The sequence below is a fragment of the Canis lupus genome, chromosome 18 (genome assembly GCF_011100685.1).
Source record: "Canis lupus familiaris isolate Mischka breed German Shepherd chromosome 18, alternate assembly UU_Cfam_GSD_1.0, whole genome shotgun sequence".
NCBI lineage: Eukaryota > Metazoa > Chordata > Mammalia > Carnivora > Canidae > Canis > Canis lupus.
The window spans coordinates 34721252-34735236 of record NC_049239.1 but is presented as its reverse complement, the minus strand read 5'-3'; the positions used below and the strand labels follow the sequence as shown (position 1 = coordinate 34735236).

General features: G+C 36.2%; 1 protein-coding gene across 6 annotated transcripts in view; it reads left to right on the top strand.

Moving 5' to 3' along the window:
* HIPK3 (homeodomain interacting protein kinase 3) overlaps positions 1-13985 on the top strand; it is a 92223-nt gene that overhangs the window by 61125 nt on the left and 17113 nt on the right. For all 6 annotated transcript variants that reach the window (XM_038563071.1, XM_038563067.1, XM_038563072.1 and 3 more), the window contains exon 3: positions 6947-7070. In XM_038563071.1, the coding sequence (XP_038418999.1) occupies positions 6947-7070 (124 nt within the window). The remainder of the gene's footprint in view (positions 1-6946; positions 7071-13985) is intronic.

The window sequence follows — 13985 nt, the reverse complement described above, 5'->3', positions numbered from 1 at the left end:
AGTTTCTTTCAAATGCTGTCTATTTTTTTCAGTGAAGTAGGATGCAAGGACAACAGTCCAGAATGAGGATGGGGAGGAGGTGGTGGCTTGAGAAGAGAGGAGGTGTGAATTCGGACAGCGGGAGGATGAATAAATTAGGGGAATGTATATGATGCTTTACACTTTACACACATTCTTTTATAGGTAAAAGTGTAAGATTAGTCCTTTAGGTAATCTTTGGGGAATATAGGGTTGGTAGACACCATCTTTTATTTTTTTATTATTTTTATTTTTTTTTAAAGATTTTTATTTATTTATTCATGAGAGACAGAGGGAGAGGCAGGCTCCACGCAGGGAACCCGACATGGGACTCGATCCCAGGACTCCAGGTTCACGCCCTGGGCTGAAGGCAGACGTTAAACCTCTGAGCCACACAGGGATCCCCGACCCCGTCTTTTAAAAAATGAAAATATGAAGACTCAGGTAAATTACTTGCTGTTGGAGGGAGAGCTAAGTGCCTACTCTTGAGTGTTAAAAATACTCTTTAGATGATTTGCATTGTTTGAAATCAGTGCCTCCTTAACAGACTCCAAAATTTGTCTTCCCTGAGCTTTTGTGCATAGATTCGCAATTTCTTAGTACCAGCATAGCGTAAAGTACTCGTGAAACTTACCCGAAGGGAATTGCACCTGTGACCCACTCTCTTGTGTGATGGATTTCCAGTGTATGGGCAAGAGGTTCTTTTAGTGCCCTAGAGGTTTAGAAAAGGGGTAGCACAGGATTAACTCAAACATAAAGACTGCAGCATTGAACAAAGCTCTTTTCACTTTTGGGTTTCTACTCTGTTCAAAGGCATTTTCTTCCTGTATTGGTTAGGTCTGTCTAAGGGAGGACTTGCCTTTGGTGTATGGCCTCTCTGCTCTGACCTCCTTCCACACTGCAGTATATTCTTGCTTAGTAGCATAGTGAGCTGATACGACCATTCTTGGTTTACTTCTTATGTTTTCATCATCGCTTGAAAGAAGTGGAAAAAATTCAAACGTCCATCACTTAGTGGCTAAGTAAATATGGTGTAGAATACTATTCAGCAATAAAAGTAAGTGAAGTACTGACACATGCTACACAATCTTGAAAACATTCCAGTAAAAGAAGCCAATCACAAAAGATTACTTTGTATGATTCCATTCATATGAAATGTCTAGAATAGGCACATGTAAAGAGTCTGAAAGTAGATTTGTGGTGGCCTAGGGTTGGAGAAGTTTGGGAAGAATAGGGTATATGCTAAATATATATAAGGTTTAACCATTTCTTGGGGTATTGAAGATGTTCTAAAATTGATTGTGGTGATGGTTGCACAATTCTGTGAATATACTAAGAACCATTGAGTCATACCATGGCTTAATAAAACTGTTATTTTAAAAAAATGCCTTCTGCATCTTCTACCTCTGAAAAGACTGCTGTCATTTAGTATTTTTATCTTTATTGAGTTTACCATTTATTTACCTTTTCCAAGTTTGTACTGTATTTCTCTAGTATTTTTTTTTATGTCAAAAGCAGAGAGAAGCATGTAGATAAATCCTTGTATAGAAGTATCCTCAAGAGAAGCCTGGATGACTGTACCTCTCAGTGATGTTATCTATCAGAACCATTAGCTTCTGGCCCTTAGCTTGGCATTTCAGAAATTATTTGATTAGTGTTCTAGATTTTACCAGACCTGGGTGGCTCAGCCGCCACCAGACTCACCAGACGCTGAAGTATGTCAGCATTATGCTAATTAAGTTTAATGAGAAGTGAAACTGTTAGGCAGACTAGATATTCACATTAGCCTAACCCATTATATTCTCTGTATGTCAAAGAAAATTCCTCTCTGTAAATTAGGAGTATGGTCAACATTTTCTTGATGGTCATGAAATGTGATCATCATGAGTTTGTAGTTTGTTCATTTATTTAAAAAGTATTTTTATTTATTTATTCATGAGGGACGCAGAGAGAGAGAGAGAGGGGCAGGCAGAGGGAGAAGCAGGCTCCCTGTAGGAAGCCCGATGCGGGACTTGATCCCGGGACTCCGGGATCACGACCTGAGCCAAACTGAGCCACCCAGGTGCCCAAGTTTGTAGTTTAACGGCATTTGCAGTGATGACCCAAGGCTTCTGTCTCTTTTATAAGAATGTAATTGTTAGGGCACCTGGGTGGCTCAGTTGGTTGAATGTCTGACTCTTGATTTTGGCTCAGGTCTTGATCATAGGGTTGTGAGATTGAACCTCATATCCAACTCCCCACCCAGTGGGGAGTCTGCTCACGATTCTATTTCTCTTTCTCTCTCCCTCTGCTCCCCTCCCTCTCTGGGGGAGGGGGGAGAATGTAATTGTTCCTAGACCTAGACATACTGAATTCCTGAACTGAGATACCCTTTTTCCTAACAGGGCTGGGTTTCTTCTGCCAGTAATTGAATTTTCAGCTTACAAAGTAAGTAAAGATGAGGTAAAGCAAATAAAATGTTCCATTTATAGTCATCTTCTTTTCTGAATGACAGTATTCCACTATGTTCTTATTTGAAGCATGTATTGCCAACATTCTCTTCTACTCTGGCAAAAGCCCTCAGAGTTCAATTTGCATAGTCAAATTTTTTTTTTGTTTGTTTTCAGCTTACCCACTTTACCCTATATTTTACATTAGTGTTTTAAGGTTTCAGAAAAGTAGAAATGATTTATTCTTAATGAATATTGAAAAATTTCATTAAAAGCCTGTGACAAAAAATAATAAACATAGCATTTTAGATATAGATTGCCTTTGTTACCATAGGACCTAAATTTTTTAGTTGGTGGGTTTAACACTTCTAATGGTGAGTTTTTATTTAGAGAGTGGTAACTAAGAGGTTTTATTATACTCTCCATTCAGTAGACATGTTTACTGTGTGCCTTGCCTGGTCTCCAAAAGTACATTACAAAAGTACAAAAGTACAAAATGTACAAAAGTACATTCCCTGTTACACACTGCCACATTATGGGTGCTGAGAAGGAAGTTAGGATAGATGAAAAAAGAAGTGGAACAATTTCTTTTAGGAGTAGGACAGAAGATTTTTTTTGTAAGAGTGGTCCATAGATTAGAATCCCTGTTATCATTTTTATCTGAAAGTATGCTTAGCCCAGAGAAAGAATTTGAGAGCCAATTAAGATACAACCAGAAAACTAAGTTTTATTCATTACCGACAGATGGATATATTGTTCTTTCATGCCTAATTTAATTTTTAAAGTTTATTGTGAAACTGACTGGTAGAGCTCTGACATCTGGCAGTTTCATTTAGATTGTAAATGCTCTACAGTAGTGCTTCCCAACCTTTTATGTTGATCTGCATAGAAAATGTTAGTATCTTATGGCTTGCTAGGGTAGACTGGAGAGAGTTTGAGCACATTTAAATGGGACTTGGTGAGGAAATTTGAGTTTTTTTATTTTTATTTTTATTTATTTTTTTGTTGTGTCTTTTTTTAAAAAATGCTATATATGTATTTGAAAATAAAATACAAAAGTTTTGGGGAGGATGGTTGTGGCACCCATGGAATTGTGTCACTAAGATTCCCCCTTAAGAGAAACTCCTGTGGGGAGTGCAGTTGAGTGAGTCTCCAGCTGTTGCACCTTCAGATAGGCCACCCAGCTGTTGTAGCCAGTGACCAAACACAGTAGGGATACTAGAGCTGAACAATTCTTGCTAAATGAGGAGCTCCTCCAGCAGATAATTTTTTGCTTAGGGACTCTGCATTGGGCTGGCCGAGACTTTCTCCTAACAGTTCTGTAGGGAGTTTCTCTCTATCCACCTCACCCTTTACCTCTCTTCTTTCTCAGTGTCAGATTGCTCAGTGTCTGGGGGCTGTCATCACCTGCTCCTCCCTCCCCTGCCTTCCGCCAAGAAATCTCTTGCACATCTATCTGCTTTTCAGGAGACCCTAGCTGATGCAATGATACACAATTGATTTGCGTAAAACTTGCAGTTAAAATTCTTTCAAAAAAAAATCTTTCATATTTTAAAATGAGAAAGTTGAGTTTGCTTCCTTGAGTATGAGTTTTTTATCTCAAGTTTGGTGCTTGAGGTGGCTTTATGCAATTCCTGGTGAAGATTTTGAAAAGATATCTCCACATTCTTGTCACCATCAATTAGAAATTTGGCTCATTCATTAAATGGTAGCAAATTGTAGAAGGAATTCATTGCTCTTAGTCTAATTGACAGAAACTCCTTTCTTATTGTTAATCAGGTATCAATTTCAGTCTAAGTAGTAGAGCCTAGGCACTATCATTCTGTTACTTTTCTTGCATTGCCAGATGTGATGTTGAAGTTTCCAGTAGCCAATTTCAAATCACATTACTTTTTCATAGTAAATATTTCAAAATAATCATAAAACTCTTACATAGTTATAGCTCTGTTAGTCTTAATAATTCTTCAGATTTCAAATTCGTACATGAAGAAACATCACTAGTGAATCGCTTTCTACTTGATACTTTTAAAACTTTTTGCTTTGAATCTTTTCTGGTATGGGTTAGTACATATTCTTTATCAATTTTTGTGGACATTTCTCTTTCTTTCTGCCTAGATTTCTATTCCTCAAGGCTTAGCTCAGACCTATGTCTGATACTTGGTTTTGTGTGACCCAACTGTGTAGGAATGGTTTATTTAAGAAACGTTTACTGAGTGCATATTCTCTGCTAGGTTCTGTGTATAACATAGTGAACAAAAAAGGATAAGATCTTCTCTGTCTTCTTTTGTATGATATTGTGAATATAAGATTGATAACTTAGTGTAACTTGTTTTTTCCCCTTTCTACACAGTTCAGCTTTTGGTTATACTAATGTAATTCACATGTATACACTAACCTTACTAAGTATTTTGACAATAGAATGAAAGCCTTTTGTAACTATGTTCTAATAATCTTTTATGCCTTATAGTACGTACTTGTTTTTAACAAATGCTTGTGGAGTAAGAGTCTGTTGAATTTTAAGTATCAATTATGGCAGAGATGTCCAGGAGAGGAGTCAATGGACAGATCTCAAATCAATGGTAGAAAATACCTTATTTATTATCCCTTGAACTTACTCTGATCAGAAGAGCTGTAGGGAGAAGATGGAGCAATCTTCCCATTGGTCCAACTACTTTACTTTAGCCTGGGGCTTTGGTTCTCAGCTTTGGCCATATATTTAAATCACCCTTGAGCTTTACAAAAATACTGATTCCCAAGTCCCAACCCCTGAGTTTCTGAGTTAATTGGTATAGAATGTGGCCAGGACCAAGTGATTGTAATGTGCAGCCAAGATTGAGAATCACCTGCTTTAGGAAAATAATGAAAATCAGCAATCTCAGTTAAAGAAATTAGCAGAAGCCTTATTTTGTTTTACTGTATGTAATATGTATATGGAGAGGGCCTGGGAACAGTGCCATCCTGGTACTAATGAGGACTGTAGCTCGTTGAGAGAGTTCTGATTGGTCAAGTCTGAGAAAATGAGAGTATCAAAATAGATAATTATAGTAATGGTTTATAACTCATTGAATAAAATCGGGTTCTATTAATTTATACTCACATAGGCAAATAAATGAAGAAATTGAAAATTTGACAAGAAGCGACTGACACATATAGTCTCAAATTGTAATCCTGCAAAATATTTAATTACAGGGGGGAAAAGGAGGAACTTGATAATGGAAATATCTAGCAGACACCATGTTAAATAATCAAAGTGAATATTATCAGTACTGGAACAAATCAGAATTGTATACCACCTTAACAGCACATCATGAGAAAAAGCATCACTTATGTAATATTCTTCCCAAAGATTTATAACCCAGATCTAATTATGAGGAAACATTAGGCAGACCCACACTGAGAGACATTCTACAAAGACCTGGCCTGTAATAGCTTGTGCCAAGGTCCTAGAAATCAAGGAAAGACTTGAGGAACTATTTTAAAAGATACGCAACTAAATGTGATGCATGGTTCTGAATTGGATCCTTTTGCCATAAAACACATTCATTATTATTATAATTGGCCAAATTGGAGTCTGAGGCTTAGATGGTAGAGATGTATCAGTGTTCATTTCCTGATTTTGATGATTGTATGTGGTTATGTGGGGGAATGTCCTTGTTTGTAGGAAATACAAAGCTTACAGTTATTTGGCAAATTACTCTCTAGTGGTTCATGAAAAAACTCATTCATTATATTGATCTTACAACTTTTCTTAAATTTGAGACTGTTTAGGGTAACTCTGATTGTGTGACTTACTTTGGAATTACATAGCTATACGTGAAGCCTCTCAGAAGGTTAGTTTTCTCATGGAAAGTCATGTGAAGTAGCACATAATTTATCTGGGCATGATATTTTTCATGGAATACATTTTCCAAGTAATCAAAGCTCCTCAAGTGCATAAAATGCTTTTTAACTCTTTTGATACTCTGTATTTTTCTGCCTTTAAAGTGGAATACAGTGTAGTTGGTCTTGTCTCTTTCGATGACTAACAGCCCTGGTTTTGTGAATATTTATTACTGTGTTCTAAAGCAGTATCTAGGTCAAGATCCACTTTTGGGCTTTGGGGTTGTTTTGTTTTGCTCTTATCTCTCAATGTCTGGTTTTCTAGTTTTGTTGATGTCACAGTGCGTATATTTCATAGCTTGCCAGTTCTCTTTCTAGTGTATTATTTCTAATCTGTTGTAGTCTCAAAGACAAGATCTGTGCTTTTTCCTATTTTTAATGTTAATAAAATTCTCTATAAGGTTAAGTATAGAGGTTTTATCCTAGCGATGGTTGTACTCATCATGCTCTTGTAAGCTTAATTCAAGATTATGTCTAGGCTTTAAAGAATTCTGAAAAGTGAAAGTTACTATAAATAGAAAGAGGCTACTCTGTCATTTTGCTAACTTTTCTTAGAATGTCAGATGAAATAAGATAATTTTAAAGGAAAATCACTTTCTTTTTTTCTTTTTTAATTTCAGAGCTCCAGAGATTATATTGGGGTTGCCATTTTGTGAAGCCATAGACATGTGGTCATTGGGATGCGTGATTGCAGAATTATTCCTTGGATGGCCACTCTACCCAGGAGCCTTGGAGTATGACCAGGTATCAAAACTGTCATGATCTAGATAGACTGTAAAGAATCAGTAGAATGTAAAGAAAAATAATAGGAATATTATTAAAAATAGAAATGCATTTCTCCAGCTATATAATACTCATGAAAATCTTTTTAAAATAAAATGACACAACCTGAGATCTTAGGGAATTTAAATTCAAGATCTCAAAACTATTTGGTTTTTAAAAACTTTTATAAAAGTGAGGTTAGCTTTTATAAACAAAGTTACAATCCACAGGCCCCAAAACCGATTTTGCAAAAACATTTGGAATGATTTTTTTGTGTCATTTTTATGCTATAGACATTTAAAGGGCTGGTCTGTGTCCATTTAAATATTAAAGGTATGCTTGGGTGTCAAACTTTGATGGATGGATGAAATGTCAGCCACTCCCAAGGAATAAAAGGCATCATAACTATTGGTCTTAAATCAACAACCATTAATTATTGGGCTTCAGTACTTCAGTCAGTTGAACCCTCTTTAGTATTTTAAGCTGTTTTTGAATGACACTGAAAATCTAGTTTAACAGTATTTAAATGATTCTCAGTAGAATCCAGCAAATTATTTCATTAAACACTTTCTCTCTCTCTCTTTTTTTTAACGATTTTATTTATTCTAGAGAGAGAGAGAGAGAGAGAGAGAGAGAGAGAGAGAAAGGCAGAGACACAGGCAGAGGGAGAAGCAGGCTTCCTGCAGGGACCCTGATACAGGCCTCCATCCCAGGACTCCGGGATCATGTCCTGAGCTGAAGGCAGACATTCAACCACTGAGCCACCCAGCCATCCTCATTAAACACTTCTCATGATAGTTTTCAGTTCTGTTCATTAGCCTCCATTAGACAATGAATGTTGTTTGCTATTTTCTTGTGTTTTTGTTTTGTTTTTTAATACCAAGGTTCTTTTTTTCTTTTCAAGATGTATTTATTCATGAAAGACACAGAGAGGGGCAGAGAGATAGGGAGAGAGAAAAGCAGGCTCCCTGTGGGGAGCCTGATGCAAGACTCAATTACAGGACCCCAGGATCACGACCCAAGCTTAAGGCAAGCACTCAACCACTGAGCCACACAGGCATCCCAATAACAAGGTTCTTTTTTGAAAAAGGTTCATAGCATCCTCCTTATTAGAGAGATATTTACTCATATTTTAGTGGAAAACATTAGTCAAAATTAACAATGCTTACATCAATTTTGTGCTTCTAGTAAATAAGTATCTTTATTGGAATGATATTCTATTTAACTTTTAATGAAAAAATACAAAATAGAACAATGCATGCATGACATGATTGTAACAATAAAATGTGCGTATTTCTGATTTTCAGGGCTTAACTTTTTATATCCAAAAGGGTATGGGGGGGCATCTGGGTGGCTCAGTTGGTTAAGTGACCAACTTGCCTCAGGTTATGATCTGAGGGTCCTGGGATGGAGGCCTGCATCAGGATCCACACTCGGTGGGGAGTCTCCTTCAGGATTCTCTATCCTCTGTACCCCCATCCCTCTGATGATAAATAAATCTTAAAAAAAAGATGAGAGGTTATGAATTTGGTGACTTACATGTTGCTGAGATGACTCTAAAAGTCATTTAATATTAGATTAGATGTCATTAACTTTAATCTCTTCTTCCAATGACTTTCTACCCATGAACCTCCTCTTTTAGGCTAGGCATCCTATAGTCTCTACCTTTTCCCCTCCATGTTCATTGCAGCATATCTCTTAGAAGGTAGTTTCTGTAACATTTTCCATACATCCTGGTTTCCTTCAGCTTTTTACCAACTACAAACTTTAATACAGATGCTAGACTGTTGCTAGGTTTGAAAGAGTTCGTGATCTAGTTGGAGTGTACCAGAGTCTCTTAGTTGCTGAAGGACTTAGGTACCAGTCAGATGCTAGAAGTATACCTCTGGTTTTGTGGTCTACAAGTTATGACATGTATGGTATTCTGGAGCAGGACACCATCTAGTGGCAACTTCAAGTTGATTTGCTGCTGTACTTTGGATGGGGACTTACTATTTTAGTCTTGGACACTGGAACTAGTACTGAACAGGACCCTACAGATTATCTAGTTACCACTCCTTCCTATTTTATAAAAGAGATAATCGAGGCCCAGAAAAATTAAATGACTTGTTAAAAGCCACAATGGTAGTTTAAGACAAGGCACTGATCAAAACTCAGTTTTCCTAAATTCCGTAATAGATTTTTCTGGTTTTTAAACTGGCAACAGGTGTTAATCTGATTCAGATTAACAATATTTTTTCAGAATATGTATTACTTTAATTACAAAAGAGTATAATAATAAAAATATTAGCATATAGCGTTGAGAGTTGATAATTATTAGTTCAGTGTCTAAGTTTTCTAAAATATATTAGTACAAGTGAATAGGAGTGATGATGTAAGGATTCTTGTTTTCAATCTTACACTTCATACTCATTTCCATATATGTGTGCTATATAGATTTTGATAAATGTCTATTTTCAAGATAAGAGAAACTCCCTTTATTCCTAATTTTCTAATTATTTTTTAAATCCTAGGTTGGTTGGACTTTCAAATGTTGTTATGCATCTATTAAAATGTTCACATTATGTGTTTTTTTGGTTGTTTTTACTGTAGTCTATTTATTAATGTGGTTGGATTTCACAGATTTTCCCCAGCTTCCTAGATTACACTTGTGTATTTAGAATGTGAGGAGATACCATCAATAGGATATCCCTTTATCTGTTATCTGTTCCTGTTCCAGTCATCAGCTGCCCTGATAAACTTGGGCACCTAATTGTGTTGCTGTTGGTATTTTATTTTTAAACTTCCTTTTTATTCTCTTAGAGTGGCAGTATAGTGGATAATGGCAATATAATTGATTTATATTTATTGAACTATTTTATGTGTCAGAAACTGTTTCTAAAAAAAAAAAAAAGAAAGAAACTGTTTCTACACTTTGATTAGTTTGTTTAATGCTCATGACAACCCTATGAGATGCATATTGCTATTGCCTGTGTTTTACAAATTAGGAAACCAAAGTGTGGGGAGGTTAAATAACTTGCCCACGAATCCAACACAGGCAAACTGAATCCAGAATCTATGCTGTTAGCAGTGGACCACCTTTCCACTACCTATGCTAATGATACTTTCAAGGCAATATGGGGGAGAGTTAAAAGGGACCAATAAACCCTGCTCCAATCTGTGTTCAGATTCTGGCACTGGCGCTCTTACACACTCTACTTTCACCCTACCACTCTCTTTCTGATATTACTCGAAGAGAGTTTTCATGGTTGTTAGTCTCTCAAATCCATCAACCTCCGCTGGTAGTCTCTCTCTCCAGATTGAGTTCTAGGGATGGAGCCAGGAGCTCAGTTTATCATTTTGTCCAAATGTTTATCTTTCAGAATGTATGTTGTACAAGATAATCTTTTTTTCTGTTTTGCTCTTATTAATAACGTTGCTTTTAACAACAGAAGTTTTCTTTTTTTAAAATTTTTTTTCCAGAAGTATTCTTATATTACAGATACATCAGCATTATTTATAAAGAGGGGAAGCTTAGCCAATTATTTTGGAAAATTCAGTTCAACGTGAACATATAACAATTCTATATTTTATACATATAGTAATAACTTTAAAATAAAATAAATCTAAAGTTGACAGAACCAAAAGAGAAATATGTAAGTCCACAATCATAATTAGAAATTTTAGCACATTTCTTTCAATAATTGATCAAAAATAGAAAAGTGATTAGTAAGTATATAGGAGATTTTAACCCATGATTAAGTTGACTTAATACACAGACATAGAGTACTACATCCCAATACTATGTAAAACTGCAGAATACACACTTTTCAAGTGCATGTGGGAAATTTGGAAAAATACTTTGTGAAATATATTGTAACTTATTATCTCTTTCTTTACTCTTGTTGGTATGTCTTCTATCTAGCCTTTATTTAACCTTCTAATTCAATAATGGGTTTCTTTTTCCCAAAGGAGGTGAAAGGAATTAACAGCAGACTTAGAATTATTCTATGCTTAAACACATTTGAGTTACCAGGAGCAAATATGCAGATTATTTTAATTCTTCCATTCCGGGGTTGTGTTCTAGCTTCTTTAATCATTTTTATCATCTGTTTCTTAATTCCAAGGCGATTTTCTCTTTGAATTTTGAATTCTAACAACTAGACACTGTTTTTTTTTAAGACTTTATTGTGTGTTATATTTTCTTATATGTGCATTTCATTTCCATTTGTACATAAACGAGTGGTGTGTTTAGAGAATTAGTACTATGTTTGAATCCTTTCCTGTCTTAATTGTAGGTATACCGTCTTAAAGGTGTTTTGCATATTGGACTTAACTTATATCTACCAGGGAAATATAAAAAACATTCTAGGGAATTAAATAATATTTTTATGGATGGATGGATGGATGAATGATATTAACTGGTAAATGTTGATTGTTCTTGCAAAATGTTTGTTGGAGTTTAGATAGAATCTCATCCAGAATAGCTAAAAGTCTGAATTTTCATTCAAGTTATTTTACTTCGTAATTTCAAATCATAACCTATGTAAGAAAACTGAAGTTCACTATTTCAGCTCCTGAGTGTTAAGAGGGAGTGCGGATCTTTAAAGTTCTTTTTGTCAGGCTATTTGGGTTACATAGAGACCTTCTCAATAAGGTGGCTCAAGTAAGATTCCTTTATGTAAGCGTAGACTGTCACAAAAATCTAAGAATGGGGCTATAATATTATTGGATTTTGTGGAATGTGGAGTTGGAGGTGCTTTGGATTCAAAACAACACTTAATGGAATTAATATAGACATCGATAGAACTTTCCTTTGGTCCCAGATCCTAAGTGTGACTTTGCTGTTCTTCAGGTGCTTTTCTCTGTTCTGCTTCTAACTTGGCTACCCAGAGTTTCTGATCACTCTTAACTTTGGTTAGGTTAGCATGGCCATCAAACCCCAGCTCCATTTTATAACTCGTTAGCTCATCCCTCAACCGTGATTGATATTTCTTGATATTCCTGACATTGTAAATCTAATTTGCTTGTTAGCTTATTTCTAGTTGAGTTCACAACATGAATTTATGAATTAATTGCTTCTGAGCCAGGTTTTCACCATTCATTACTCAGGGACAAAGGAAGCAAAGGTTGAGTCCCTTCACGCGTTAGGGGTTATAGATGGAACAGTTTTTCTTCCGAAGATGGGTTAGGCATTATGACCAAAAAGAAACTCCCAAGATCAGTTGCCATTGTTTTGTTTTGTTTTCGGTGCCCTCTCAAATTCATAGGTACATTAGTTGCCCTATTCTCTGTGCTCTTTTAGTACTTTGTTTTCTTCTTCATAACTGTGTTTTATACTTTAATTGCGTATTATGTACTTATACACTTATCTGTTCTACTGAATTATATGCTTTTGCAGATTGTCACTATGTTTTATTCATCTGTATATCTTTAGCCTCTGACATATATGTCATAATAAATGGTCTGTGTATGTTTGTTGAATTGTTGAATATCTTTTCTACCATCTGAGAGACTCTGATGTAGCATCTAGATACTGGACCCTCAGTTCTTTTCAGTTTCTTTTCTGTAAAAGAACTCAGTTCTTCTTGTTACTTAGGGAATGTGGAGTGAGAGCAAGGCACCAAAACACTTGAATGAAATGAAATTGATTTGTAAGGTGGTGATTTTAGTTATCATTACATGTAAAATTGGTGATGCAAACATGTATAAACATTTCTGTTGTCAGGAGACTCAAGAGACATGAGAAAAAGACTGGTAATGTTGTATTGTAAATGCATTAAAATGGTTATGTTTTAGCTGTGATGAAAACACAGAGGGAAGTGATTACCTCTGTTTGAGATGGTTAGTCATAGCTTTATAGAGAAGTTCATGAATTGGGTCTTAAGGTAGGAATGGTAAAGTTTGTTGTAGGATTTGGTGAAGTTGAGTGGGGAGGCGCAGAGGGACGCTGATAAGTAGGAGTTAAAGCAGTTTAGGAAGGAGACATTAGACCATGCAGAAGTTTAGCATGGCACTAGATGGGGCTGCTCCTTTATGGGACCATGGAAAGAGCCGGGAAGACAGAAAGCCAAAAGGCCCGTAATGCCGTGATTGGAGATTTGGATTTGATCCCGTAGGCAGTAAAGTGATTTGATAAAGGGGAGAAACAAATTTGCGTTTTACCAGAATGTCTGTTAGCAGTGTGAATGATGAATTGGGGGTGAATGGATGGCATCATTAGGGAGGGAGATAAACTACTTTGGAGGCTTATGAAATTGTAGAACTCAGAATTGAAGGAGACCTGAAAGAGGGATAGAGAGAAGGTACAGTTAAGAAAAGTAGTAACGAGGTAAAATTGTTAGGGTTTTGGATGTTGTGGAGAGAGATGAGGGGGAGGTATGTGTCTGATATAAGTTTCTGGTTTGGGTGGTTGGTATTTGTTGCTGGGAATTACATGAGGACTAGCAGATTTAAGGGAAAATTCAGTTTAAGATCTGTTCACTTTGAGGTACTTGAGGAAGTCTAGCCAGGTGGAGAGTTTCAATCAGCAGTTGGATCTGCAGCTCCAGGGCTAGAAATTCTCAGATGCAGATTTAGAGATAAAACTAGGAGCATTTGGGACTTATAGAGGGAAAGAGGACAGATTAAACTTCTTACCTTACTGACCCTTACCCTAAAGCCCCTCTGCCTGCTAGTTCAGTTTTACCTCTTGTCATTTTTCACTAAGTGAACCTCTCTGCTTCCAGGATTTGAATGTGTAGGTATTTTCTCCTGATTTTGCTTATTTACTCATAGTACAACCTTAGCATAAATTGTAATCAGGTTTTCCCCACTCCTCCAGGGCTAAAGAACTCTTTAAACTTGTCCTTTTAGACTCAACTTGAGCATCACATCTTCTGGAACTTATGTGACTACAGTTATTTTAGGTGTCCCTTC